The 26,473-nt window shown below is 45.2% G+C and overlaps 1 protein-coding gene across 1 annotated transcript in view; it reads right to left on the reverse strand.

Annotated features, from left to right (window-relative positions):
- The window catches only part of PGM5 (phosphoglucomutase 5), a 184,828-nt gene that overhangs the window by 35,485 nt on the left and 122,870 nt on the right, over positions 1-26,473 (reverse strand). Inside the window, exons 8-10 of the mRNA XM_058693250.1 lie at positions 19,854-19,989; positions 15,655-15,838; positions 1,132-1,266 (exon numbers count right to left, since the gene is read on the reverse strand). Of these exons, the coding sequence (XP_058549233.1) occupies positions 1,132-1,266; positions 15,655-15,838; positions 19,854-19,989 (455 nt within the window). The remainder of the gene's footprint in view (positions 1-1,131; positions 1,267-15,654; positions 15,839-19,853; positions 19,990-26,473) is intronic.

Genomic DNA, 26,473 nt, shown 5'->3' on the forward strand with positions numbered 1-26,473 from the left:
ACTGACAGTGAAAGAAGACCCTCTCTGAGATCATTCTAGGGCCCAACTACGGCAAATTCTCACTGGAAATTCTGAGTCACTCGAAAATGAGAAGCAGTGGGTTTCTCTTTGCTTCTCTACTTCTCCACAACAGAAGCACGGAACCACTGTCTTCATCTCAAGGAACCACCTTATCAAGGACTCTGCTTCAGAACCCAGGGTGGAGTAAAGACCAAGGCGGCAAGGGGCGGCCAGCACTGTAGCTGGAGGTACCCAATGTTCTGGTGGGTCCTTTCTGGTTTTAATGTCGCCTGCAGCATTGATGGATGTGGCAGTGGGGATACGTACTTTCTGAGTTCTTAATCGGCTCTATTGTTGACAACAGGAAAGGACTCTGCCAAACACAGGGTGGCCCAGCCTTGGCTGGCCTAGCTTAGCCTCCCTAACAACTTTAAATGCAGACCTTCTTCTCAAGAGAATCTGGGCTCTGCAGCAGTCTCAGAGAGGAGGCCCAGAGTAGCACCTGTGCACCTCAAGGTCAGGATCCAGCCCAGAGTTTGCCAAACACCTGGAGATTCCTTATTTACATGTGCAGAGTTAGGGCTCTGAGGACTGTGACCAGCTTGACTCTAACTAAACATTCCTTCATCCATACAAGTGCTGTCTCTTGATATCACCCCCAATTAACAAGCTGCAGTATAGTCAAGAAAGGGAAGTCATTTGGGAGGTGCTGGTCTAAACCCGTCATAGAGGCTGGAGCCCAATTTTCTGTTTCAAGCATTGCGAGGAAAGAAGGAAGGAAGGAAAGAAGGAAGGAAGGAAGGAAGGAAGGAAGGAAGGAAGGAAGGAAGGAAGGAAGGAAGGAAGGGAGGGGGGAGGGAGGGAGGGAGGGAGGGAAAGGAGGCAGGGAGGGAGGGAGGGAGGGAGGGAGGAAGGAAGGAAGGAAGGAAGGAAGGAAGGAAGGAAGGAAGGAAGGAAGGAAGGAAGGAAATCTGCTTAGAGTTACTCTAAGCCTGTCCTCTAGCTGGATCCATCGATATGGAATTTACTTTCCAGAAAGACAGATAACCCCCACTAAAGGCCCACGAGAGCTCCCTAAATTTTCCAGGAGTGACGAGACATATTGCTGAGGACACAGCTCTGCTTTCGTACCTGAGGCTCCTGGTCATGACCGCCGGGGTCCCTCTCGTAGCTCTCCGCATACAGTCTGATGGTGGCCCGCATACCACTGGAGGAACTGAGCCGAAAGATGAGCCGTGAGGCGTCTGAGAAAATGATCCTTAGGCCCTGAGACCAAGAACACCCAGAACGGGTCAGTGAGCCAAAGAATACGCGGGTAGTAACAATTAATACCTACTCGTGGTTATTGCTGGGGGAGACTTAGGGGCAAAACTGAACAGACGCTCATGTTCCCTTGGTCGGGAGATGTGGGAACCAGAAAGAGGTGGAGGGAAAAGGAGGGGATGATATTTAATAAATGTCCCTGGGGTCAAAGTTTGTCCCTGGATGCAGTGGAAGTAGGCAATTTCTTTATGACAGTCAAGCAAATTACCTGTGTTAAGGTTACCCGTCCCCCCTCCCCCCCGCCCTTTGCTTTAAGTTCATCTATTTTGATTCTTTCCTCGCACTCACATTCCCTGGTAGCAAGTAAGGCCTATAATGAAACGTTCGGGCTTGGAGCCTCAGCTGGATTCTGGGGTTCCTGCATACAACCTCACCCTCTTGGCTCTGTCCTTCCTTCTTACTCTACACCCTGGCCACCAGGACGGTGTGGGGGCAGAGCTGTGGCAGCATTAATGTGCTTTTGGCTCAGACTGTCTCCGTTCTCTGTGCATCTGTTTTCATTAGTGGCAGGGATATTTGAAAAATACGACCGTAAGATCATACTGTAATGTTTGTTGAAGGAAATTTGTTTTCTTAAGACAACTGATAAAGCCCTTGTTATAAACAAGCATATTGGGAGGGGGCAGAGGAAAGAAGAAGAGGAAACAAAATAATAAGTCTGGTCAGTTGTTATGTCTGAAAAAGGAGAAGTCTCGGGCGACTTTGACATCAGATATTTGCCCTGAGACATTTGCCCTTGAAACTTGTCTGGCCTTAAATCTTGGTTGCTAAGAATAAGCCATTATTAAAAATATACCTCCCATATAAATCTGACTGCTAATGCCTTACCCCCCCCCCCCAAATGCTGCGGTGGGGCGGGAGCACTATGATTCCATCTGAACGGCTCTCTGTTTTTTAAATTTTGCAGGCATTTCTTGTCCAGTCCCAAAAAAGCCTTAGCCTCTTTTGGAGCGATTCATTGTCTGCCATGATTTGTGTAACAAAAAGGAGCCCCCTCCCTTCCTGGCAACCTGTCTCTCTCTATGATACTAGCTCTGCAAACAGGATGGTGCTAACCAGGATTCGTTCAACGGGCAAACATTTTATCGTCCCTGGGGATTGAGTCCTGGGCCAAGCCCTGGGTATATGAAGACAAAGACACAGTACTTGGTCTCCGTAAGCCTGGACCACATTGTGACCACATTACAACAAGCAGGAACCATTTCCTTACACATCTTGTGCTGCCAGAGGAGTGAATAGTTATGACATTCTAAATAGGGTAAAGGAAGCAATCCCCTACCAATCGGTGTTACATACCAAATTATGCCCAAACTGACAATAAGGCCCCAAAGGTTCCATAACTGCATCCACGGTCATGGTTTTACATACTCTTTTGAAGCTGTTATTTCTTTTTAAGCCTGCACTCCCCTTGTCACCATATATGGGACACATGAGTAGGTGACCGGTTGCTCAGGACTAGGACTTATGCAGACGTCGGTTAAAGTAATATTAAGGCTGAAGCCCTAACCACCTGTTGTAGATTCCAAACCACTCAAGGCCACCTCTTCCGATGACCACTAAACTCAACCCTTTATTGTAGCTCCCATTCATTACACAATTGGTATATGGCCAGTGGGAGGTATTTAAGAACTCGGGCCATAGCAGACCATCAAAATGTGTTATCAGCTCACAACTAAGCTTTTTTTTTTTTCTTTCTTTTTTTTACAGTGAAATCATGTTATGATTTTTCTCCTTGTGGGTAACCATAGCTTTGGCCGTATTCATAGAATTTCGGTTAGCATCTACATCGGGTATCCTGGAATTGACTGGGCGCTTGAAAAGATGATAAAGGCTAGCCCAATGTCTCTCCTTCCTACGGAACCAGCTGTGGGATCTTACGAGAACCCATGGTGTTGCGTGAGACCTCCAAGTGAGGAACACCACAATTCTCTTCCTCTGCATGGGTGGAAAAAATTTCAGACCCAGCCCAGTTCTGTGCTGCGATAACTCTGGTTTCGTGTCTGTTGAGTGTCACTTTGATGTGTGAAGTTGTATGGGATTGCTTTAGCGCTGCATGCTCCTCCAATGAACCTAATGAACGTGCACCCTGAACGTGAGCTATGTTCTCTCCCGCATGCATCGCCTACACTCAATTAAATTATGAGGCCAAAGTCGCCACTGACCAAGACTTGCCAAGTTTCTAAATGTTCTGTAATTCCAAAAAAAGTATACCAGTCATAAATTTTTCTTTTTTTAATTTGTAGGTTACATCAGGGGTTGGCAATATAGTTTGTCAGCCCAATTTGACCTGCCACCTATTTTTATAAATCGGGTTTTATTGGGACACAGCTGTCCCCATTCGGCGTATTATCTACGCTGCTTTTGTGTTAAAACTGCAGAGCTGAATAGTTATGACAGAAACTGGCCCACGAGGGCAAAAATATTTACTATCTTTTACAGAAAAATGTTTGCTAACTCCTGGTATAAACCGTTATGTGATCTGCAACACGAAATACTTATCCTTCAACCCTTTCCCAGAAGATATTTGATCTATGCGCTTATGAAAATCCCAATAGAGACTCTTAAAAATTGAGAATAAACTGAGGGTTGATGGTGGGTAGGAGGGAGGGGAAAGTGGGTGATGGGCATTGAGGAGGGCACCTGTTGGGATGAGCACTGGGTGTTGTATGGAAACCAATTTGACAATAAATTTCCTATTAAAGAAGAATAGAAAAGAAAATCCCAATAGAAAAAAATTATAAAGACTTGTATAAATAAGAGTGTCTAATCCATGCGTTTTCCCCAGTTATTCTAGCACCCAGCCACAGATTCATCTGGACATACATGTTACCCAAATCGATGTACTTCCGACCGACTACTCACGACAAAAATTGACTTATTAGATTGCATTTTAGGGGTAGGTGGCTCAGTCAGTTGAGCATTTGACTCTCGATTTAGGCTCAGGTCACGATCCCAGGATTTTGGGATCAAGCCCTGCATCAGAGTCTACACGGAGCATGGAGTCAGCTTAAGATTCTCTCTCTCTCCTTCTGCCCTTTTATCCCATTTGCACGCATGTGCGCACTCTCTCTCTCTCTCTCTCTCAAATTAAAAAAAAATGCATTTCAGTTTCATATCCTCACTTTCATTGCTGGATCTACAAGGTATCCCCCTTATGAAACCCACTTTTATAGTCACTTCCGGGATATTTTTGGAAATTGTATAAAATTCCACATGAGACATTTCCTCAAGAGCCAAGTGTTAGGAAACCCTTTCCTTCCCTGAGGAACTGGTATTTTTTGTCTTCTGTCAATAATAACTAACCATAGTTCCCTTTTCAATATGGCTGCCAGAACACTTAATGCCAAATTTGAGGTTCAGCCCAAGTGGATCCTTATGACTTGCATAACTATGAATTTCTCTTCTTCTGTTCTTGACTCTCTACTCTTATTTATATTTTCCCTAGTCTTGATTTCTGTTTCTTATTTATGTCCTAACAACTTCATTATGTACGTTTTTGCTGCCACAAATCCTCCTGAAGAAACAGGGCCCGGCACAAATGAATAAAAGGAGTTCCTCTCACTTCTAGCCTTAACCCTACAGTGTTGGAACTGCTGAAACATGTCTTTGGGTCCTTCGTCAGCTGGTGAGCCTTATGGTCCTTGTTCACACCATTTATCCCCATAGCCCAGGACAATGCCTGGCACGCAGTAGGCTCTCTGCAAACACCCGAATGAATGTCACTGCGTGTTTGACAACTGGAGTGAGCACCCCTGGGATGCCCCCTCCCACATTTAAGGAGGACTCACAGACCCAATGAAAACACACTTATATTCTCCATCAGAGAACCGGGGTTAACATGTTTACCTTGAAGGGCCGTTGTGAATGATGCTGGATCTACTCATCCTTCATTTTTAAGGCAAAGTTCAGTTTTGGCTAAAAACAATGGAGTTGAATCATGGTGGGTTCCTGTCCCCACTTGTGTGGCACAAGACAAATCCTAAGTCCATTAACTGCAAAATTTGCTGCGCATTGGAATCAGTGAGGCCTAAGGCAATCTCAATCACGGAGTGGGGTACCAAACGGGCACGTTTAGCTCCAGCTTAGCATTTTCCTTCCCACTGAGTGCCTGTTGGTGTAGCCTCGGTGACAAGAACGAAGCTTTGCCCATCTCAGCTTTGTCCCAGTGGAAGATGGTTAAAGAGCTACATTCCCTTGCAGGTATTTCCACCCCCAGATCCTCCAATTTGCTTCCATTTATCACTAGAGCTTTTCAATTTCTCCCCACATTTGCCCCTCTTTGGTTTGTCACTTGTAGAAAGTCAGTTTGGAAATGATAAAGGGATAACAACTGGAGAACAACAGGGCTGGAATTCTGGCTTGGCTTTTCAGCTGGTGGTCTTAAGCAAGTCACTTTTTCTTATAGTTTATTTATTTTGAGAGAGAGAGAGAGAAAGAGAGAGAGAGAGAGAGAGCACGCACATGAATGGGGAAGGGGCAGAGATGGAGAGACAGAGAATCCCAAGCAGGCTCCACACTGTCAGGGCAGAGCCTGACACGGGGCTCCAACCCACAAACCATGAGATCATGACCTGAGCCAAAATCAAGAGTCAGACGCTTAAGGGACTGAGCCATCCAGGCGCCCCTTGAGTAAGTCACTTTACGCTCTGTAAGTCTCAGTTTCCTAAAAAGGGTTGAAACAATACAGCCAGGCCTACTGGGTTGTTGTGAGCATCAGATCAGAGACTATATGCGAAACGTGCTTTGAAAATTAGAAATCAGTCTATAAATACTATTCTTATGTTAAGCTTTTAATGAAAATGGTACTGTGCTCGAAGCCATCCAACCTTCCAGATTTTGCAGAAGATTGCCAAATAAAGCCTAAATGGGAAGAGTTTATGGCACATTTATTTTTAAATTAGGCAGAATTAAGATTAATTTTATTTTAAGAACTGTGCCATGTTCTCTGCAATCACTGCTAAGCTCACGGATCTGTTACCATTTATTTTCTCCAGAACTCCCACTGGCCTGGCTTCTCTGACAACTAAATGCCCCTCCTATGTTGGTCAATTGAGACCATTATGGTCCTGAAGGAAGGACCTCAGAGTCATCTAGGCCACTTCCTCCCTTCACTGGAAAGAAAGGGGAAGTTCAAGACTGCTTCAGGTAACAGCGAGCCAATCGAGGAGCCAGAGCATGAGGTCTTTTGACCCCAGGCCTGTCACTCTAGGGGGAACCACATTGCTTCGCATGAACTATTTGAACCCTGTCTCATGTGTTTTGTACGGTCCCCCAGATGAGCACAGAGCCTTAAGCAGAGCAGGTATCCGAAACATGTTGGCTGCGTACATGTTGGGTTTGTTTTTTGTTTTGAAGCCCTCGTGTAAATCAACGCAGGGAAATCTGCGAGTTGCTAAACACACGCAGAGCTGCCAGATGTGTGCTTGGAGAATCTAAGACATGTTGCAGCCAGGCGGGGAAGGAGGAACTGTCCATTACCACCAGTGATTTGGAAGTCGAGTAGTGCCTTAGGATGAATTCCAGGGGGAAACAGCATATGGCCCTGCAATCTAATACAACGTCACATATACACAGTCAGTTGGCCACACCAGGCCTGTGAACCCCGAGATAAAACAGGCGTGGAAGAGCGAGACTCGGAGCCTCACTCAGATGTTACCTCCCACAGGAAATCCCAGGGACTTATCTGGAAGGCTTCAAGGTGAAAATACTCCTGTGAAACATCTGAACCACATTTTGTAGAAGAAAGCAGGCAGCTTATAAAGCAGAAGATTTGGATGGGACAGACATAGCTCTCCGTGAAAAAAATTAACTAGAATGACCCATTTTTCTTTGTTTAAGTCATAGAGTTAGATGCAAGCATGAGTTCAAAAGTGGTTGAGCAGGGCAGCAGCTGGTCCACACCGCGCCCTTATATAAATTGCAAACAGGAAGACAATTTATAGAAAAGCATCTTTCTTCTTGGCTGGCCTAGACTTTGGCTTCTCCTCCCCCATTAGGCTGAGTGCCTTTGTGCAGTGCACTCACTGCACAGCCATACCCACCTGCCCTACTTTTAGAGGAATTCTCACCTAGCCTTTCCACAACCAACCAGCACGCGTTGAGACCAATCATTGCAAATAACTATTTTGGGGGAAACCAAGGTCAAATGACTTTGTAGGTGCGCTTTTAAAACACACACCCGGAAAAAAACACATTAGGTGATGAGAGGGCTTCTTGGAGAGTGAGGACTTAAAAGTTATCCAGATTCCAACCATCAAATTTGGAACAATGGAACTAGGTCACACATATCCCATTTCCCCATGTCTTTGGCCAAAATGGCTGCTGATCCCTGTTCACTCAACACCAGCCCCAGTTCTGGGATATTTTGGAATCAGACATACTTTACCCAGACAACAGGGGTCGCTTCCTCCCTGAGTTCCTGTGACAGTCTGCAGTTTTTTCCTTTGATAATTATGTTTCCCGGTGACAGTCACCCTCGTGACTACAAACAGACATTGGTATTTCAGTAGGAAGTAACTGTGATGTTATTCATTCCAGAATGCTTGGATTCTTATCATACATCTTAGTGGGATTCTATCAGCATTTTAGAAGATAGTCCTAAAGCAATCAGCTTCTGTCAGGAGAAGGTACTTCATTATAATAAAACTCCAATGAATCAGAAGCAAAGCAGTAAGAACTTTAGAATGAGCCAGAAAGTGTCTCCCTCTTCCTATTTTCAAACTAGCCAACAAGTCCTTATAAAGTAATGAATATGTGTTTGGTCTTTGGAAGGCAAATAGGCAAAACCACAGGAAAAGCAACTGAAAAAATCATTTAAAAAAATGGGGAGGGCACCTGGGTGGCTCAGTCAGTTAAGCACCCAACTCCTGATTTCAGCTTAGGTCATGATTTCATGGTTCATGAGTTTGAGCCTCCGAATAGGCTCTGTGTGCACAGTGCAGAGCCTGCTTGGGATCCTCTCCCTCCCTTTCCTCTCACTCTGTCCTTCGCCTGCTCACCTCTCTCTCTCTCTCAAATAAATAAACACTTAAAAAATATTTTTAACCCATGGTTCTCAAGGTGTCCTACCAGAAGGCCCAAGTGTCTTTATTTAACAAAACTGCAGCGTTGTAGAATGCGCACGGACACTGAGAATAAAAATATTGTGCCACCCCGCTGAGAATGCTATGACCTATAGGAAATCCCAGTTCTTTATCTGGAAAGCCAAACAATGGTATAACGACATTAGTTTAAAGAAAGGCATTTAGTCTGTCAAGATGGTCTTCCGTGGGCCGGCTCCCACTCATTCTTCAGGGCAAAACTTAACTATCACCTCCCCAGAGCCCCTACTTGAGTACCGCCTACGATGCACTCCCAAGTAAGCGCTTTCCCTGTAATACCTTTCAATAAACTCTATAGTGATTACAAAGCGCATGTCAGTTTGTCTCTCCTGCTAGACTGTCCGGTATGCTGGTGGATCTTTAACGTTTATTTATTTTTGAGACAGAGAGAGACAGAGCATGAACGGGGGAGGGTCAGAGAGAGGGAGACACAGAATCCGAAACAGGCTCCAGGCTCCGGGCTGTCAGCACAGAGCCCGACGCGGGGCTCGAACTCACGGACCGCGAGATCATGACCTGAGCCGAAGTCGGCCGCTCAACCGACTGAGCCACCCAGGCTGGTGGATCTTTAACGCCCCAGCAAGCTGCCCGGCATGTAGCAGGTGTTTGGTAAACATTCAATGAATAGATGAAGACACGAATGAATCACACTTCAACAATCTTCACTGTATCGTACTAAAGCAGGAAAGGGATGGATATTTATTATGCAGATTTTTTTTCCCAAAATCACAACTGGCAACGAAAAAAGGATTTTTTAACCCAGATGTAATCACAGGATACATGTAATGACAACACCTCACTTCCTAAATATTTCTGTTGCTCAACAGAGAAGGACTATTTGTAAGTACTAACTTTCAGATTCAACTAAATCCTATAGGTGGGGTAACCAGCATGGCTGAAATGATTTCTTAAATTCTACTTCTGGATGCACGAACCTCACTCCAGCAAGTGGCATAGGACAGAGATAAGCTGTTCACGACAGCCTCTCAGTTGGTTCATTGATGAGGATGGGATGAAAGTTGAAGGTTGACCAGTTAACTCTAAATAGAGAACTCAGGGGCGCCTGGGTGGCTCAGTCGGTTGAGCGTCCGACTTCGGCTCAGGTCAGGATCTCGCAGTTCGTAAGTTCGAGCCCCGCGTCGGGCTCTGTGCCAACAGCTCAGAGCCTGGAGCCTGTTTCAGATTCTGTGTCTCCCTCTCTCTCTGCCCCTTCCCCGCTCATGCTCTGTCTCTCTCTGTCTCTCAAAAATGAATAAATGTTAAACAAAAATTTTTTTTTAAATAGAGAACTCAGTCCTGGCCCCCATATTCTCCAGATGGCACTTTTCAGTTCCCTTCATAGGATGCCTCCAGAAATATGCGCTTGGTAAACTTCTCTCTACCTGTTGGCCAGGGGTTCTTAGCACCACAGTATATATTAAAGCACTAAATGCCCGACCAAAATGTGATTTCAAGACTGCCAATTTACTTCCTTCATTATTTCTAAATACTGAGAGGATAAAGTGAAGACACCTTCCTGCACATTAAGATAACACCTCTAAAAGCAAGTTGACTCTGCAAGCAAGCTTCAAAGTGTACTTTTTCTCTGAACTAATTTCAAATGGTTCTTTTTTTTTTCCAGGTTGAGGACAACATCAAAATGCTTCCACTCAGCCTGCACAACTCGAAGGGGGATTAATAAGCTCGGCGTTAGCCTGACATAATCAGATTGGATTTGGTTTTCCACATCAGCTAACCGGTATGCTTTGATTTACATCAGGTTTTTAAGTATCGGCTGAACTGTGACTTCTAAATGACTTCAGCACTGGTGGAATTTCATGAGTTTTGATCTGGTTAAATGGAAATACAGGCGTGGGATGGGTGACAAAGAGAGACTTGGTTCCTCAAATTCCGCTCCTGGTGTTGAGGTTTCTCTCTTCAAAGTTAATTTTCACAATACAGGGCGTGGTTCTGAACTGATGTCCACCCCAGTGGCAATATGCTGTCACTCAGTGCTGGTACCCTCTGTCATGTTGTCCTTTGACGCTACCAGGATCGGGGGTATTCCTTCTATCACAGCTGGGAGAGTGTTGTAATGATGGGGGCACTGAGTGGTGACTCCAGAAGATTTTGGCTAGAAGGCAGATGTGGGGGAGGATAAAGGTAAGAGGTAACCTGGGTACTAACGATGTTGCTTGGGGTGGCGATAGGTGAGGAAAAGAGAGAGTGCCTAGCACCATGGAAAATCTTGATGTTTGTACAATGAACTCATCCTTGAGGAAAGAGTGGGCCACCTGTCAAGCCTTAGGGAGGTACCTGCCCTTCCCTCAACTCTTCCCTTCTCCCAACTATATGCCTCTTAAATACAGTGGGAGCCTCTTAAGTTAGTCGGCCACTGGATTGAACCCCCTACTCTCATAGGAGCTACTGGCTTGTTTTTCCCACTCATATTTGAAGAAGGCATTATTACTCATTCATGTGACTCAATTTTACCTGATAATAAACAGAGACACATCCTCATGGGACAGGAGAGAATGAACTACAGTTGTTGAACCATGCCTCGTTAAATTGCTATTTCTAAATCAGAGTTCCTCTTGGGTCCTGTTTAATGGAAGACACACATCAACTTTCCTCTTGGTGCCCAACATCATGAAAACATCAGCCGCTTGGAGGCAGCCATAGTAAATTCCACGAGACCTGACAGGCGACAGGAAGGCCAGTGAGGTCCCTGGGAATTCATGTCAGGGGTTAAATACTTCGGGGGTGTCCTTCTTGCTCCTTAAATGGCCTCCACACGGTCTCACAGGCAGGACAGACTTTCCTGAACATTTTCCACAGCAGTGAAGCAGATAGGGGGGCAGGGCTTATCACCAGAACAGGATTTTAATTTCATTTTGGACGGAGGAACATGTTTTCTTTATCTCTAGAGATATATGTGAAATGGGCTTTTCTTTTCCCCCCACAGTCTGTTTCCTGACTTTGACCCCAAATCAAGGACAAAAAGGAGACAGAGCTGTTTGTAAAACACTTTCTCTTTTCTGAAACCGAGTGGGATGGGAGAGATGGGGGAGGGGGAGACTTGGGGAAGGCAGAGAAACGCGACTGAATCAATTCACAGATGACTCAGAAACTGAAGAGACCTTCCCATGTCTTCACACGACACCCTGCAAAGTCGTACGCTGTTCGGTGTGCTTTTCCCCGCTTTTCTCATCAAACATGGCTCGTAAGATGTCAAAGTCGTTCTTTCCCAAGGACGCTCTTTGAACATAACTTATTTTAGTTAACCGTTTATTAGTAGTTACTGTGTGTCAGGGCCTTACGTGTATGATCTAATTCTCCCCATGGCTGGATGAGGGAGCCACAGTTATGATTCCTATTTTCACAGACAAGGAAAGGCACAGGGAGGTTGAGAAACTTCCCAAAATCACCCAGCAAGGACGTGGCAGAGCTGATTCATGCCCGAGACTTTCTGATCTCGAGCCTGTACCCTTGAACACCACTCACACCCTTTCCTCCAAAGTTGAGGATTCTGGAAAGGGGGAAGCAACAGATATTTCTTGAATATCAAATGGATACCAGCTGCTGTGCCTGGGGCTTTACAGGACTTTCTCCTCCAACCTTCTCTGTGACCCTATATGATATTTATCACCAGCATGCCACCCACCTGCCCTGACAAGTTAAGCAAAGTTAAGCAATATGCCCAAAGTCACAAATGCAGGCAACGACAAAGCCAGCCTTCAAGTCTATGTCTGTTTGCCTCCAACAGGACCCAACACCAGAGAGACCACAGTCCTCTGCCTCCCACAGCAAACATTTGTTTGTCCATGTGGAGATCCGATCTCTTCTCTCTTAATTTTAAAATAGCACATCATTTGATAGATTAATTTGCAGCGTTCTCTAATCAGAAAGATAGTAACAGAAGTTGGCCAAAGTGTGCAGAAGTTGGAACCCGCATACATGGCTGGCAGGAATGTAAAACAGTGTAATTTGCTTTGAAGACCATATGGCTGTTTCTTCGAAGGTGAAACTACAGTCACCATTTGACCTAGCGATGCCACTCCTAGCTCTTCGCCCAGGTTAACGGAGAGCCTTTGCACGAAAGCTTTACGTGAATGTTCACAGCAGCATTATTCATGACAGTCAAAAAAATAGAAATGACCCAAATGTCCGCAAGCTGACGAGTGGATAAACAAAATGTGGTCTAGCCCCATAATGGGACGTTATTCGTCAGTAAGAGTGAAATACTGACACATGGCCTGTTCTGCTTAGAGAAAGGAGCTAGTCACAAAAGACTACGTGTTGTATGATTTCATTTGTGTAAAATGTCCAGAATAGGCAAATCCATAGACCCAGGAAGGAGGCTGGGGATTGTCAGGGTTGGAAATGGAGATCACAGCTAAAGAGTACAAGTCTCTTTTGGGGGTGACGACAATGTTCTAAGATGGACCGTCGTAATGATCGCACAACGTTATAAATCTGCTACGAACCACTGAATTGTACTTTAAGTGGGTGAATTGTCTGGGATGTAAATTACATCTCAATAAAGCTGTTCTACATTTATATTCGAAAACTGTTCCGTGAAAAAAGAAAAAAACAATTATTATGCACTTGGTAGGCTCTCAAGAAATATCTGCTGACTGAATGCCCCCACGTGCATTACGGCTATTTGAAAATAATACATGTTCATTTAAATTCAAGTATATCTTTTAGGAGTAGACACTGCCATTCTGCACCAACGTCATATGACTCGTGCCCCAGACTTAACCATCCCTGGAATCAAATGCTCAGAGGACTACGGACTTCCAGGAGTGCGGAGATGTGTGCCTCAGTGCTGGAAGTTTCCCAACAGTCCCAGGACACAGGAATTCCTCCTCTGCTCCAATAGGACCAAACTGCGGTGCAAAAGAACCATCTGTGACTCACTGACAATGGTCATGCTGCTGAGTGTTAACTGTCTCCCAAAACCCTCAGGGAGCCAAACGCAGACCGACGGAGAAACTCCAGGGTGACTTAGGGCCACCAATTGATAAACAGTCACTGGGGTCCTGGAAACTGGGAAGATGAACAACGACCTTCCTTTGTTTCTAGAGAAACTCCCCAGAGCAGCTCCTGGTAGCATTTACTATTTACGGCCACATTTGAGCTAATATGAAAGAGCATGGAAAGGAAAAAAAAAAAGTTCCAGAGTAAAAATGGAAACCAGCGTTCAGGGTTGCAGGGGAGGGGACAAGGAATAAAGAGAGATCTACATGTGAGATCTAGCTGAGGAATTATCCTGATAGGAACTGTTAAAAGGGTCAAGAAGGAAAGGATACAAATGTGCACGGACGAAGGAGCAAGGAAGAGTGTTAGTGAATTTAACAGCAAAACAAATTAGCTCAACAGACAAGCTTCTCCTGAGCAGATTAAGTCCAGAACCTAGTGTTGCCTAGATAATCCTTTCAGGGAACAGTTTTCGAACCTTCCTCGTCAGGGAACAAAATCCTCCCAAGAATAATTTAGAAAGCACATATTTTACGACTCTGGAATTCTACATGAGCCTTGGATTTGTGAAAAGTTTGTTCTGAGGTTCCTTTGAAAAATGGAAGTAGGAAATATGGTACAAAACTGGAAAAGATTTATCTGAGACCTAGAGGCTCCAAGGTCCCACCCATGTGCTGAGCTCCTGACCTCACATCTCCGGAGATTCATTAATGTTATTTTGGAGATGATGCAATCCCGTCCACCAGAAAGCATCCTCGTGTGAAACACAACACAACTACAAAAAATGTAGCGTATACTTCTTGTAGAAAGGATAGCTAGGAGCTTTTGTGTATTTTATTGCATCGCGTTTTTTTAACGTTTATTTCTTTATTTTGAGAGAGAGGGCAAGCGTGCACAAGCAGGTGAGAGGCAGAGAGAAGGAGAGACAGAATCCCAAGCAGGCTCTGCACCATCAGCACGGAGCCCGATGTGGGCTCGAACTCACAGAACGTGAGATCATGACCTGAGCCGAGACTGAGAGTCAGATGCTTAACCGACTGAGCCACCCAGGCACTCCACTTCCATCACGTTTCTAAAACAGCTCTGTGAGACAGATATTTTACAGATGAGGGGGAGACTGTGGCTCAAAGAAATCAAGGAACTTTCCAGAAGTCCTGTATCCTATAGCGATAGGATTTGATTCTGGGTCTTCCAACTTCTTGACCACTCCTATCTTCACTACCCTAGACCTTTCCAAAGTAAAACTGCAAACAATTTGTCCAGCCTCAGAAGGCCTTCTAGAATAGAAAACTGATCACATTTTAATAGAGACGAAAGATCACCATGAAACTCAGCAGACCAGAGGGAGAATACCAAGAAAGTAACAGGGGAGCATCAGGCTTTGGAACATCTGCAAGTCGGGGACCTCAGGACAAGGACGATGTGCGAACTATTCGTCAAAATAAAAATATCAGTAACTACCAGTATATCCAGTCCCTCAAACCCTATAGCTGCTGGTTTATTTTGTTGTCTGTACTTACTGAAGAATAACAATGAAGAAGAATGAAGAAGATAAGAATTTGGGATTTTAGAGCAGAACTTTTCTTAACATCGCTCGGTGTCTTATCTGAGCTGTACATGTTAAAATGTGCACCCAGAGTGGTCAGTTTTTGCCCTAGCCAAGAAATAAACAAAGCCTAGGAGAAAAAATGATTGTAAGAGCGGTCACCTTCTCTTACACAATCCACAAAGATGAGACCGGAATAGAAGCTGTTGATTTTGTCAGTTTATCTTTTGTAGTAATTCTCAACCACAAATCTTCCTTTTGGACTCTGTGGGGCATATTTTCCAACTGTTTCTTCCCCTAGGAACCCATCGGGCTAAGCTCCTACTGCTTTTAATGACATACGGTAATAAAAGGTGAAACATCCCTGCACTTGGGAGCCCCGGGGAAAAGGGGTATTTTGCTCTTGGAAACGTTTCTGAATCTCTGATGGCCACCAGACGGACAGCCAGCGGGCTGCAAGCATTTCCCAAGGAAATATTGGGTCTGTATCTATGTGTGGTATTGGTCTGTCAGTTACGAGTAGAACGAGCCCTGGACAGACAGTCAAGGCCCTATGTGCTACTGTGCCCTCTGCCACTGACCAGGTAGGTAACCTTCACCAAGGTTGCAGGGCTCTCGTATGTATCAAAAAGCACTCAGAGTAGATGATTCCCAAAGACCTCTCCAGCTAGAGGACACTTTGGCTCCTGGCTTTGCTTGTTCTGGTAATTTGCTGCCAAGTACCTGTTTCTTGGTCACGGTGCCATCCACGGGGTCCACGTATTCAAAGCAGTCTGTCTTTGCCACGCTGTAGACGTGGTTCCCCACGGCAAACTGCTGGCCGATGAAGGACTTGTCTGTGACCAGGGCCTCCAGGTCCCTCATGATGTAATATGTCGCCTTGGGCTCTAGCCCCTCATAGTCAAACCTGGTGAGGGAAGGCAGGACACAGGGTGAACACAACCCTAATCGGAAGACCAGAAACTCGGTGGACATCTCGAGGTCATCCCATCATTGGTTTTGTTTTCATGGAAGAGCCGCACAGAAAAGCACCCCAGACCTGTCCCCACGTCCTTCTACCTGGCTTTTACAATCCAAGCCTGGTTCCACCCCCTACCTGCTACCTGGCCCACAGAATCCAGGCCCTATACAGTAGCCAGAGTGATCTTGCAAAAATAAAGTCAAGTCACGTCCTTTCTTTTCAATCCTTCCCCAGTGCCCATCACACGGAGACCAAGACTCTAACCACAGACCACAAGGCACTGGGGGATCCGACTCACCCACCCCCTGGAATCTGTCCCCCTCTCACACTCGTTCACTATGCTACGGCCACATGGGCCTCCCCCTCCAGGCCTCTGAGACACTTTGTCCTTTCCTGCCTTTGGGCCTTTGCTCTTGTTCTTTGTTCCTTCGACCTGGTATATTCTTCCCCTTGAACACCTAGCACATTCTCGTCCATCGCTTTTCAAACTTAGCGTCACCTCCAGAAAGTGACCTTCTCTGACCATCCGTCCAAGATGCTGCCTTCCATGTCTCCCTCTCTCTCGTTGCTCTTTATATTTTCTTTTGGTAGCGATCCCAATCTGCATTTACTGTGTTTGAAATGTTTGTTTACTTCTTATCTGCCTTCGCCCACGAGAGCCACAAGCTCCAGGAGAGCAGAGACCTTATCTGTTTTGTTCTCCACTGCTTCTAATAAGTAGTAAGTGTTTTCTTTCTTTTTCTTCCTTCCTTCCTTCCTTCCTTCCTTCCTTCCTTCCTTCCTTCCTTCCTTCCTTCCTTTCTTTCTTTCTTTCTTTCTTTCTTTCATTTATTTTTTGAGAGAGAGAAAGAGAGAGAGCAGGGAAGGGGCAGAGAGAGAGGGAGAGAGAGAATGCAAGAAGGTTCGACGTTGTCAGCGCAGAGCCTGATGCAGGGCTTGAACCCACCAACCATGAGATCATGACCTGAGCTGAAATCAAGAGTTGGACGCTCGACCGACTGAGCCACCCAGGCGCCCCAGTAGTAAGTGTTTTCTAAGTAGTGGGATGAAAAATTCGAGGAAGGGAAGGGAGGAAGGAAGGAGGTAGAAGAATCCAGGGAGGTGAAGAAAGAAGGAGGAAGGGAGCTCCGCGTACCACAAAACTCTCTTGGAAACTTGGAAGAGATAGCACAATTGTTCCATCAAAAAAAAAAAAAAAAAGAAATCCTCCTAGCCAAGAACATCAAATGTAACAATGGGGCTGGAAAGTGATTAGAAAAAAAAAAAAAAAAAAGACTAAAATAACACCTATCTCATTTGTTTTTGTGGTGTTTAAATACCATAATGCACATCAAGTAGGTGGTCCAGTGGCCAGACATCATTTGCTTAAAACTATTAATTGATTTTATTCTTAGTAACTATCACAAAGGGTCTTGCCCAATGGTGGACAGTCTTGACCAAGACCTAATGGCACATCCAGGGGGATCTGTTTAAGAAAGAAGCCCTCAGAGGTGCAACTTTGCACAATTGGCTATGGTGGGATCTCCGATGGGGTTCTGTGTAACACAGGGACAGGGTGGGAGTTCTCAGTGAGCTGAAAGAAGGAACACGAATCATTGTTACTGTTTTTCCTTCACCCAAGATCTTTCAAGGCTTTAAGGAAACAGCAGGGTATTAGCCAAAATGGAAAACATGGAATGATGCCATTTCTAGCAATGAGTCCTCTGTCCCTATAGCTCTTTCTTTTATTCTCTCCCTCCTATACAGCTGTGTCCTCCCCGCCCTCAGACACAAAACAACCAGGAACTCTCTCAGAACATTCTCAGCAGTGTATGTGTACTGAGCCTCAATTCTCTTTGAAGATAGTCTTTTGGGGGGAAGATGAAGACCGAGCCAAGCAGAGAGAGGCATGCGGATGGGATAAGAGGGTTTATTAGGATACAAGAAAGGCACTGGAAGAGATTTCGAAGTTGAGGAAACCCACTACTGTGACAGATCACATTCAAGTCTATGGCTGAGGTCATCAGACCAGCCTGCCCGCCTGCCCAAACGTTCATAGGCAAGCAGACTCCAGCACCCCACACCTGCCCTACGGCCGACAACCCCCTCTGACCACCAGAGGAACACAGCTTCAAGGGAGGAAATCTTTCAATGGAGAATTCCTTCTGGGGTCCACTCGTATGAGGCAAATCCGTCTGGGTTCTCACAACTTCAGGCTCAGAAATAGTTAAGCCAAAATTGTTTTTGTTTTCTCCTCCCCACCAAAAAACACAACAAAACAAACAAAAAACAAAACAGCTAGAAGTCATTCTGTTTCACAACCTGCATTTGCTAGACCCTGGAAAAAAAAAAAGGGTTTACTTTTCATCCTACCTATTCTCTCCTCCCTTTTCCTTTATCTCTGTGATCTTTTTGGACAGAAATCTGAAACATAATTCAATGTCCTACAAGAATTTAAATCTCCATCGCATTATATTCTCTAATATGGTATTTGTTATGAAAAAAGTAATTATCATGTAAGCTCTTGGCCACACACGCACACACAAAAATGAACCGTATTATAAATACACTTATCATAACACCATGTCTTCAAAACCCTGGCAGAGAGCTAGATAATCATTGCACGAATTATGAGGCACACATCCCTAACTCAGAGTGATCTCACTAAGCCAGAGGCTGGCAATCATAACATAGTTTATCAGGTTGGGCTTTTTTGGAACGGCTTCATGCAATAGAAAGCCTTGCTGTGCCAATTAGTTCCTTGGTATGCCAAAAAGGCCCACAACAATCAGGATTTTTTGGCACTTGTTAGAAACACTGGTAAGTAAAACAAATTCCCACCTGCCTTGAGAGTCTTTGTTTTATAGTACAAGGAATAATTTGAGGTGGTTTTCAGGCGATTACAACCTCTGCCTTCTTAACTGGACACGAACAAAGACTGTTATAACAATGTCAACTTTTCCCAGAGCACCAAGATCCTTTAGATTGTGAGGAATCCTATCACAGGCTTTCTTATTCTCTGATATTTATCTAGCTAAATGACTTCTTAAGACAAGAAACAATCACCTTATAAGGGAAGTCTAGAGCTTTCTTTCTGTTCCTTAAACTCTTGAAACGTAACCGAACATCCCAAGTAGTTAACTATTCATAAACAAAGCAAATGAGCCACGATTTCTGTTTTCAGTACATCGTCTCTGAGAATACTCAAGGATCCCCTTGCCCCATTCCCAGGTTCTCCATAGTTAACAGCCGTTTCTACCACTGCTTCCCCAAATCCACAGCTTGGCACTAGGTACACAAACCTAGCACGTCTAGGGACACATATCTAGCAGGCAACCTTGCAGCCAGAAGACTGTGACCCCTCACCTACTTCAAAAACAGGAAAGCGATATAGGCTCCCAACCCTGAGTGCTCAGCCGTTGACCTTCTCCCTTCCTCCCTCCCAGGGTTGCACTTCTGTTTTCTGTATCTCTTTCCACAGGGACAAACTTTTAGCAAAATCTGGGGCTCCTGGACCATGTGGCCTCTTCAGAGGGAACCAGCTCAGGCACCTTAGACGTTGTTGGGACCATTAGTGGGAAAACAAGGCAGAGGGAAGGAGAGGATCACAGAAGCATGCTAACCTTCACAGCTTTGATCTCTGCCTCCCTGCCTTGATAATTATGGGTGGAGAACCAACAAGGAAAGTCCCTGATCGGATTATACAACTCTCTTGGGCACCAAAGGACTTTTAAGGCTCTGCAGTTCAGATTCCCTCTTGGGATGGCTGCCCACTTTATAGACACTGATGAAAAGATTACAGAGGAAGGTCACTAAGGGAGGGGAAATTTGTGCCTTCCAGTTTGGGTGTCCTTGACATGACCCCCAAGCACCTATCAGATTGTCCTGAAAGATGCCTCCTTCTTATGGTTCTAGCCCACCAGTTTTCCTTAACAATAGTCCCCCGAGAAGTCCCCCCCCCCCCGCCCCCGCGCCTTCTCACCTGCAATAATAGTGGCGGCCGAATTTGGCCCAGTGATCTCGGACAATTTCCTCCACACTCTGCTTCCGGGCAGCCAGAATGGAAAGCCAGACCAAGACCGCCCAGAGGCCATCTTTTTCCCGGAGGTGATCAGAGCCTAAGGGAGAAAGAAATATGTTGCTGAGGATTCGTTCCTGGGGAAAAAGTAAAATCTCAATGAACTATCAAGACCAGTTAGCAATGGAATGTTGAAATGGCTGGGCAGATTTATCCATCGTGATAAATATACGTCCCACGATACCCTTGCGTTTCCAAAAAGAGCCAACAGAAATTCAAATAACATAAAATAACATCAGAAAATAAACTAAATTCCTGGACGTTGTTAAAAGTACCGAACAGTCAAGCTGAGATTACGTTTGCCCAATGGGATCGCTCACTCAGTAGATATTTGGTGGCCCTTACAATACACCAACCATTGGTCTAGGTGTTAGGGACAGAGCAGTGAGTAAGATAGCTCTTTACTCGCAAAGCTTGAACTCATGTGGGTAGAGACAGGCAACAGAGACATAGACAAGAGAACAGACGCATTAAATAAGGACAAGGGCGATGAGAAAAATAAACTGAGTGATAGCGTCACATCTACGACAGCAGCAAGAATTGCTTGATCTAGAGTAGTAGCTTATCTGTAGTAGGGCTAACAGTGGCATCCCCAAACGATGTGTTCACCCAGAACCTGTGAAAGTGACCTTATTTGGGGAAACGGTCTTGCAGATGTAATTAAGGATCTTGAGATGAGATGATCCTGGATTATCCAGGTGGAACTTAAATCCAATGAAAAGTGTTCCTAGAAGAAGAGAAGACACAGACAGGAGAAATTCAAAGGAGCGGGTCACATAAAGACAGAGGCAGAGATTGGAATTATGCTACCCTAAGCCAGGGAACGTACGCAGCCATCAGAAAGAAGCAAGGAAGGATTCTCCCCTAGGGCCTTCAAAGGAAGGATGACCCTACCAACATCTTGATTTTGGACTTCTAGCCTCCAGTGAGAGAGGAAATTTCTGTTGTGCTAAGCCACCCCGTCTATGAGAATTCGCGACGGCAGCCTTAGGAAATGAACACAGATGGTCTTGGTCAGCTCCGCTGAGGTGATGACATCTGGGCGGACACTTGAGAAGGAGTCAGCCATGCTGAGAGGTGGGGACAAAGCGTTTCAAGCCAAGGGACAGCAACAGCAAAGTCCCTGATGCAGGCATAAACTGGGAAGCTTGATCCTACCGGCTATGCTACAGAAAGAGAGGCAGTCTGTACTGCGGCATTCACAAGAAAGAGAAGCGCCAGCTAAACAGGTAGCTTTCTGCGCAAAAAGAACCAGGTGAATGTGCGAGAGGCCCACTGAAGCACTTGTCTATTGGCCAGCTCGAAGCTCTGATTCCTTAATACGTACCTGGAGGCAGATTGCTCTCAACTATCCATATAATTTCATCCTCTGACACTATCAACAGCAATATCGTAAGAAAGGGGACCAGGACCAGGGGGAGGGCCATCTCTTCTTACAGTAGAGTGATGAGAATGGACAACAGCACTCTTAGGTTTCAGGGCCATGAAAACACATACAGAAAATCAAAAAGGAAGACCCGCTGTGCCAGAGCTATTTAAACCTTGGAAAGAGAATGAGATAATATGTCCGTTGAGTTAGACACTCGTGACAACTTCTCAACGGAGCTATGAGCCGTGTACTCGTCTCGTTACGTTTGCAGTGGTAAATGTTAAATGTGTTTCCTTGAGAAGAAAAACATACAACCTTGAGAGGGCAGTGAAGATATTTAAAGGGAAAAACGATCATTGTTCGGTTCTTCCTACATGCTGATCAATGATCTGCTGATGACACTTTTAGGTTGCAGCTGCTTCTAGGGTGAGAGGAGCCGAGGCGTGAATCATCACGCCGTAGCGAGCGGGGGGCGGAGGGGGGTACTCTAGTCTTATCTAGCAAACTCTTCACGCTGCTACAAAAATGGAAGAAGTCTGGAAGATGCTGGGTTAGCTCCATGGCTCAGTGCCAAAAAAAACAAGTCGAGGAAACCCTGCCCAGTGGGATCATTTCAAAACCTTTTGTCCTTTTATAGCTGAAAAATCACTTTTATTTACTGGCTGGAGAAAAATACTCTTTTGTTTTCAAACATGGGCTCTGCATACCTTGCATTTCCAGCTGGATTACGTTACCTGGAGATGGAACCATTAGATACTATTAACTCACTAAGATAAGATGTCATAATTCATGAGAAGAGACATAAAGTTCTTCTAGCAGGATTGGAAAAGAAAAAAGAAACAAAAAACCTACCTCAACCATTTGTAGCCAACTTCATACTAGATGGTGAGTTGGCTTGGATAGCCTTGCCTGCAAGTTAAACATTCGCCAAAATTCATCAGGGCCAACGATCTAGTAAAACGAACTGTGCTCTTTGTAGCTCTTTGAGGTGGGGAGAGAGACACTGATGATGTTGCAATTATGTGTTTCTGCTGGGTGCTCATGGTATGCTTTGGAGAGGGTTTGGGGGATACAACCCTCCTTTTGATAATTCCTTAAAGCAAATGAACTATAATGCCATATCAGTGACAGGTAAATTAAACAAGAAATACAGATAACACACAGGTATCAAACGGTTTTCTGAAACCCCACCATAAACAGGGTAAAAACAGAGGGGAGAAATGTTCCCACTACTTACTTATAAGTACGCTAGTGTATTTCATATTTGAAAATATTTTACAAGTCAATGAGAAAAAGAGAAATCCCAACAGGCAACCGTGTGGAAGGGCAGAAATGAGCCATTTTAAAGAGAAAAATACTGACAGTTAACATCTGAACAAACGGTCAGTCTCGCTGGAGTCAAAATCCACAAAATGGGATAATGTTCGGGGACTGTCAAATGAGCAAAGACCAGGGGAAGGGGAATAACAGCAAAGAAACCGTGTAATGTGTACAGTTGGAAAGAATAAGTTGGCAATAGGGGCGCCTGGGGGGCCCAGTCGGTTAAGCGTCCGACTTCGGCTCAGGTCATGATCTCAAGGTCCGTGGGTTTGAGCCCCGCATCGAGCTCTGTGCTGACAGCTCGGAGCCTGGAGCCTGCTTTGGATTCTGTGTCTCCCTCTCTCTCTGCTCCTCCCCTGCTCTCACTCTATCTCTCTCTCACTCTCTCAAAAATAAATAAAGATTAAGAATAGTTTGGCAATAATAATCAAGAGTCTTAAAGTATCACCCAACTTTGGACCCAGCTATTCTTTTTTTTTTTTTTTTACCCTTCAGTCACAAGGACATTTGCTAAAGCAGCTAAGAGAGGAAAATTGGAAAAAATAAATGCTAATTGTTAAACACCAGGGTAATGGTGGAAAATCCATCCAAAAGTTTATTGTGCAAAGAAGTGAAGAAGAAAGAGAAGGATGCTCATCCAATTCTCATAAATGGAAAAAATCGGCTTACCAAGAAGGAATATTCGGTATATTTTTGTAGAAAAATGTTTGTAGATATGTCTATGGGTATGTGCACAGGTAAAGGAGAGTATGACCACCAAACCACTGACAGTGGTTATCTTCCAAGTGGTAGAATCGCAGGTGTTTTCTTCTTCTGTCCTATTTCCACAATAAACATGTATTTTTTCATTATAAGAAAAAAATAAACTTTTTCAGTTTTTGGTGGTATGTAGAAATGCACATTTGAAGCCGTTCACTTCCGTTTATGAAAGAGCTAGTTGGGATATTAAAGGGATTGCTACCCCTTATGAAGAGGTGATGACCTTTGAACCTATCAATCATCCCATTTCTTCGAGTGAGTACTAGCGTTTTATTTACTTTTTAAATTTTGTAATGCTTATTTATTTTTGAGAGACAAAGCGTGAGTGGGGGAGGGGCAGAGAGAGAGGAGGCAGAGACTCTGAAGCTGACTCCAGGCTCTGAGCTCTCAGCACAGAGCCCAACATGGGGCTCGAACTCACAGACTGTGAGATCACGACCCGAGCCAAAGTCGGATGCTTAACCGACTGAGCCACCCACGCGCCCCGAGTAATAGCTTTTTAGAACACAGAGACTGACTACGACCATCCTCCATGGGGGTGTCACAGGACTCAAATCAGGAGTGTCCTGTAAGGTTTTAGTAACTAACAGAAAGTAGGGACGGGCAAGGGGGTGTGAAGCTGAACTGTCCACCTTGGCCTTGGGGGAAGCTGCAGAAGCTTAGTTTTGAGCCTACCTTCAACCTCACGGCAAAAGGGAATGAAAAGTACAGGGAGTTCCCACACAAACACAACATTCCCCACTGTCACCAATCCCATTCCGGTGGGACATTTGTTATAACTGTTGAACATACACTCATTCGTTACTATCACCTGAAGTCCATAGTTAATGCTACGGTTCGCTCTTGGTGAACATTCAATGATTCTGAAAAACATGGCAAACTACTAATCTTTCTGCCATCTTCAGAGTTTTGCATTTTCCAGATTATCACACAGTTGGGCTCACACAGAATGGAGCCTCTGGAGTCTGGCTTCTTTCACTTAATCATATGCATTTAATGGGGGTGCCCACGTGGCTCAGTCCGTTACGTGTCTGACTTTGGCTCAGGTCATCATCTCATGGTTAGTAAGTTCAAGCCCCACATCGGGCTCTGTGCTGACAGCTCAGAGCCTGGAGCCTGCTTCGGATTCTGCGTCTCCCTCTCTCTCTCTGCCCTCCCCCCACCCCCCACCCCCCACCACTTGCTTTCTCTCTTTGTCTCTCTCTCAAAAATAAATAAACATTTTAAAAATATGCATTTAAGGTTCCTCCAAGAATGCTCATAGCTTGACAGCTCATTTCTTTTTAGCACTGAATAATAACAGTACAATTTTTGAAACCTGCTTCCTCTAGAATCCTGGCCACCTGGTTGAGGACCTTACCAGGAGCTTTTAGCCATATTCCCAAAGCCCTAGGTACCACCCGCCTAGCCTTCATCCATCCAGGCCAGCCCAGCCCAAAGCCCAGAGAAGCAGCCATCCCCACCTGGATACCAGAAGGAGGGCGCTCAGCTCTTTCCCACCAGGCCTCCAGCAAAAGCTGGTACAAAAAAAGATGTTTGTTTGTTTTTTTCTCATCGGAAATCTGCCTATCCCCCCGCCACCCAAATTCAACTTTGCATTTTCTCAGCTTTAAAACTGTAATTACTTTGAGCCAGGCAGTACACGGGTAAGTATAGTGGCCTCACAAGAGGAAAGGGGAAAACAAAGAGAGTACTCAATCATCTCAAAGGAATTTTTTTCAAATGGAAATCCCAGCCCGGGCAAATCAACTCAATAAAACATCACACATGTTGCCAACAGATCAAGTCATTTCAGCTGAGACTCAGATCAGGAAAGTCTGAATTTGTCAATTAGGAAAATATAAATCATTTTGCACCTGTTGCAGGCCCCAAGCTGGAACAGGGGTTAGTGATTCTGCATCCCGGCTGCACATCGGAATCACCTAAAGAACTTCTGGAAAATAGCAGTGCTCAGGCCTCATTCCGGACCATTAAAGTTAGCATTTCTAGCAATGGGATCTAGACATCAGGATTTTTTTTTCAAGTTCCTCGGGTGATTCTCACGGGCAGCCAGGGTTGAGAGCCTCTGCTCTAGAAGAAGCGTGGTCAGAATAGTTCTATATGAGGGACATATTGCTTAGGGGTAGTGAATTAAGCCTCTCCCTCTTTTTGTTCAACTATGGTGACGAAGAAAGCGGCCACCAGTCTATAGTTCAGGGGATGCCACTGGCCTTGCTCAAGTGGGTGGCTTTTGCTGGACTCAGCTTCAGTATTATGCCTCCTCTCTGCCCTTTTTGTCTGAAAAACTTATGAGGGTTTTGCCAACGTTGGGGTCACCAACGCATCCCCATTTGCCTGGGACTCTACCGATTACAAGAGTAAATGTCCCACATCCCAAAAAACCTCTGAGTCCCAGGCGCACCGGGATGGTTGGTCACCTAATAAGAAAGGCCACTTGCTCAAAGAGGTCCCTGGTGGTTTTGGGGATCGGTGCAGGTTCAGCACCTGCCATAGCACACGCAGTTCGTGGAACCAGAAACGACGACGGGAGGTATGTGCACTGGCTTTTGAAGGAGGATTGCAAAGTGGATTCCACTCCATTCTTAGAAGAGAACAGCAGAGGACCAAGCATCACACTCAGTACCTTCCTTCACACATCGATGAGCTGATTTCCACGACTGAGCTGCTCTTTTTACAAATAAGAGATGACGGGTAGGCCATTTGTACGAGGTCACACGGTAACTAAGGGGTGAAAACAAGACTCAGACCTGGGCAGTTTGGCTCTCCCGCTGATGGGTTTCACTACAACCAGAAAGCCCAGGAACGACAGCGGTCCTTGGGGGCTGCAACGCAGCAGGGGAAATGCCCCACACGGCTGAGGCAGAGGCAGACCCTCTGAAGATAAGGGACACAAACACGCACCTCTTCCTTCTCACACTAGAGAGTCAGGGAAAGTTGCCAATTTCCCTTTGCTTTTCTCCTCATATCAATTCAGCCTTTCCATTTACGGATGCAGTTTTCACTCATTTGCAGTGCAATTCTTCCCATCCTCTTTTTATCCACCAAAGACAAGGGTTTGTCTTTTCCAAAGAGGGTG

The sequence above is a fragment of the Neofelis nebulosa genome, chromosome 12, assembly GCF_028018385.1.
Source record: "Neofelis nebulosa isolate mNeoNeb1 chromosome 12, mNeoNeb1.pri, whole genome shotgun sequence".
In the NCBI taxonomy this organism is placed as follows: Eukaryota; Metazoa; Chordata; class Mammalia; order Carnivora; family Felidae; genus Neofelis; species Neofelis nebulosa.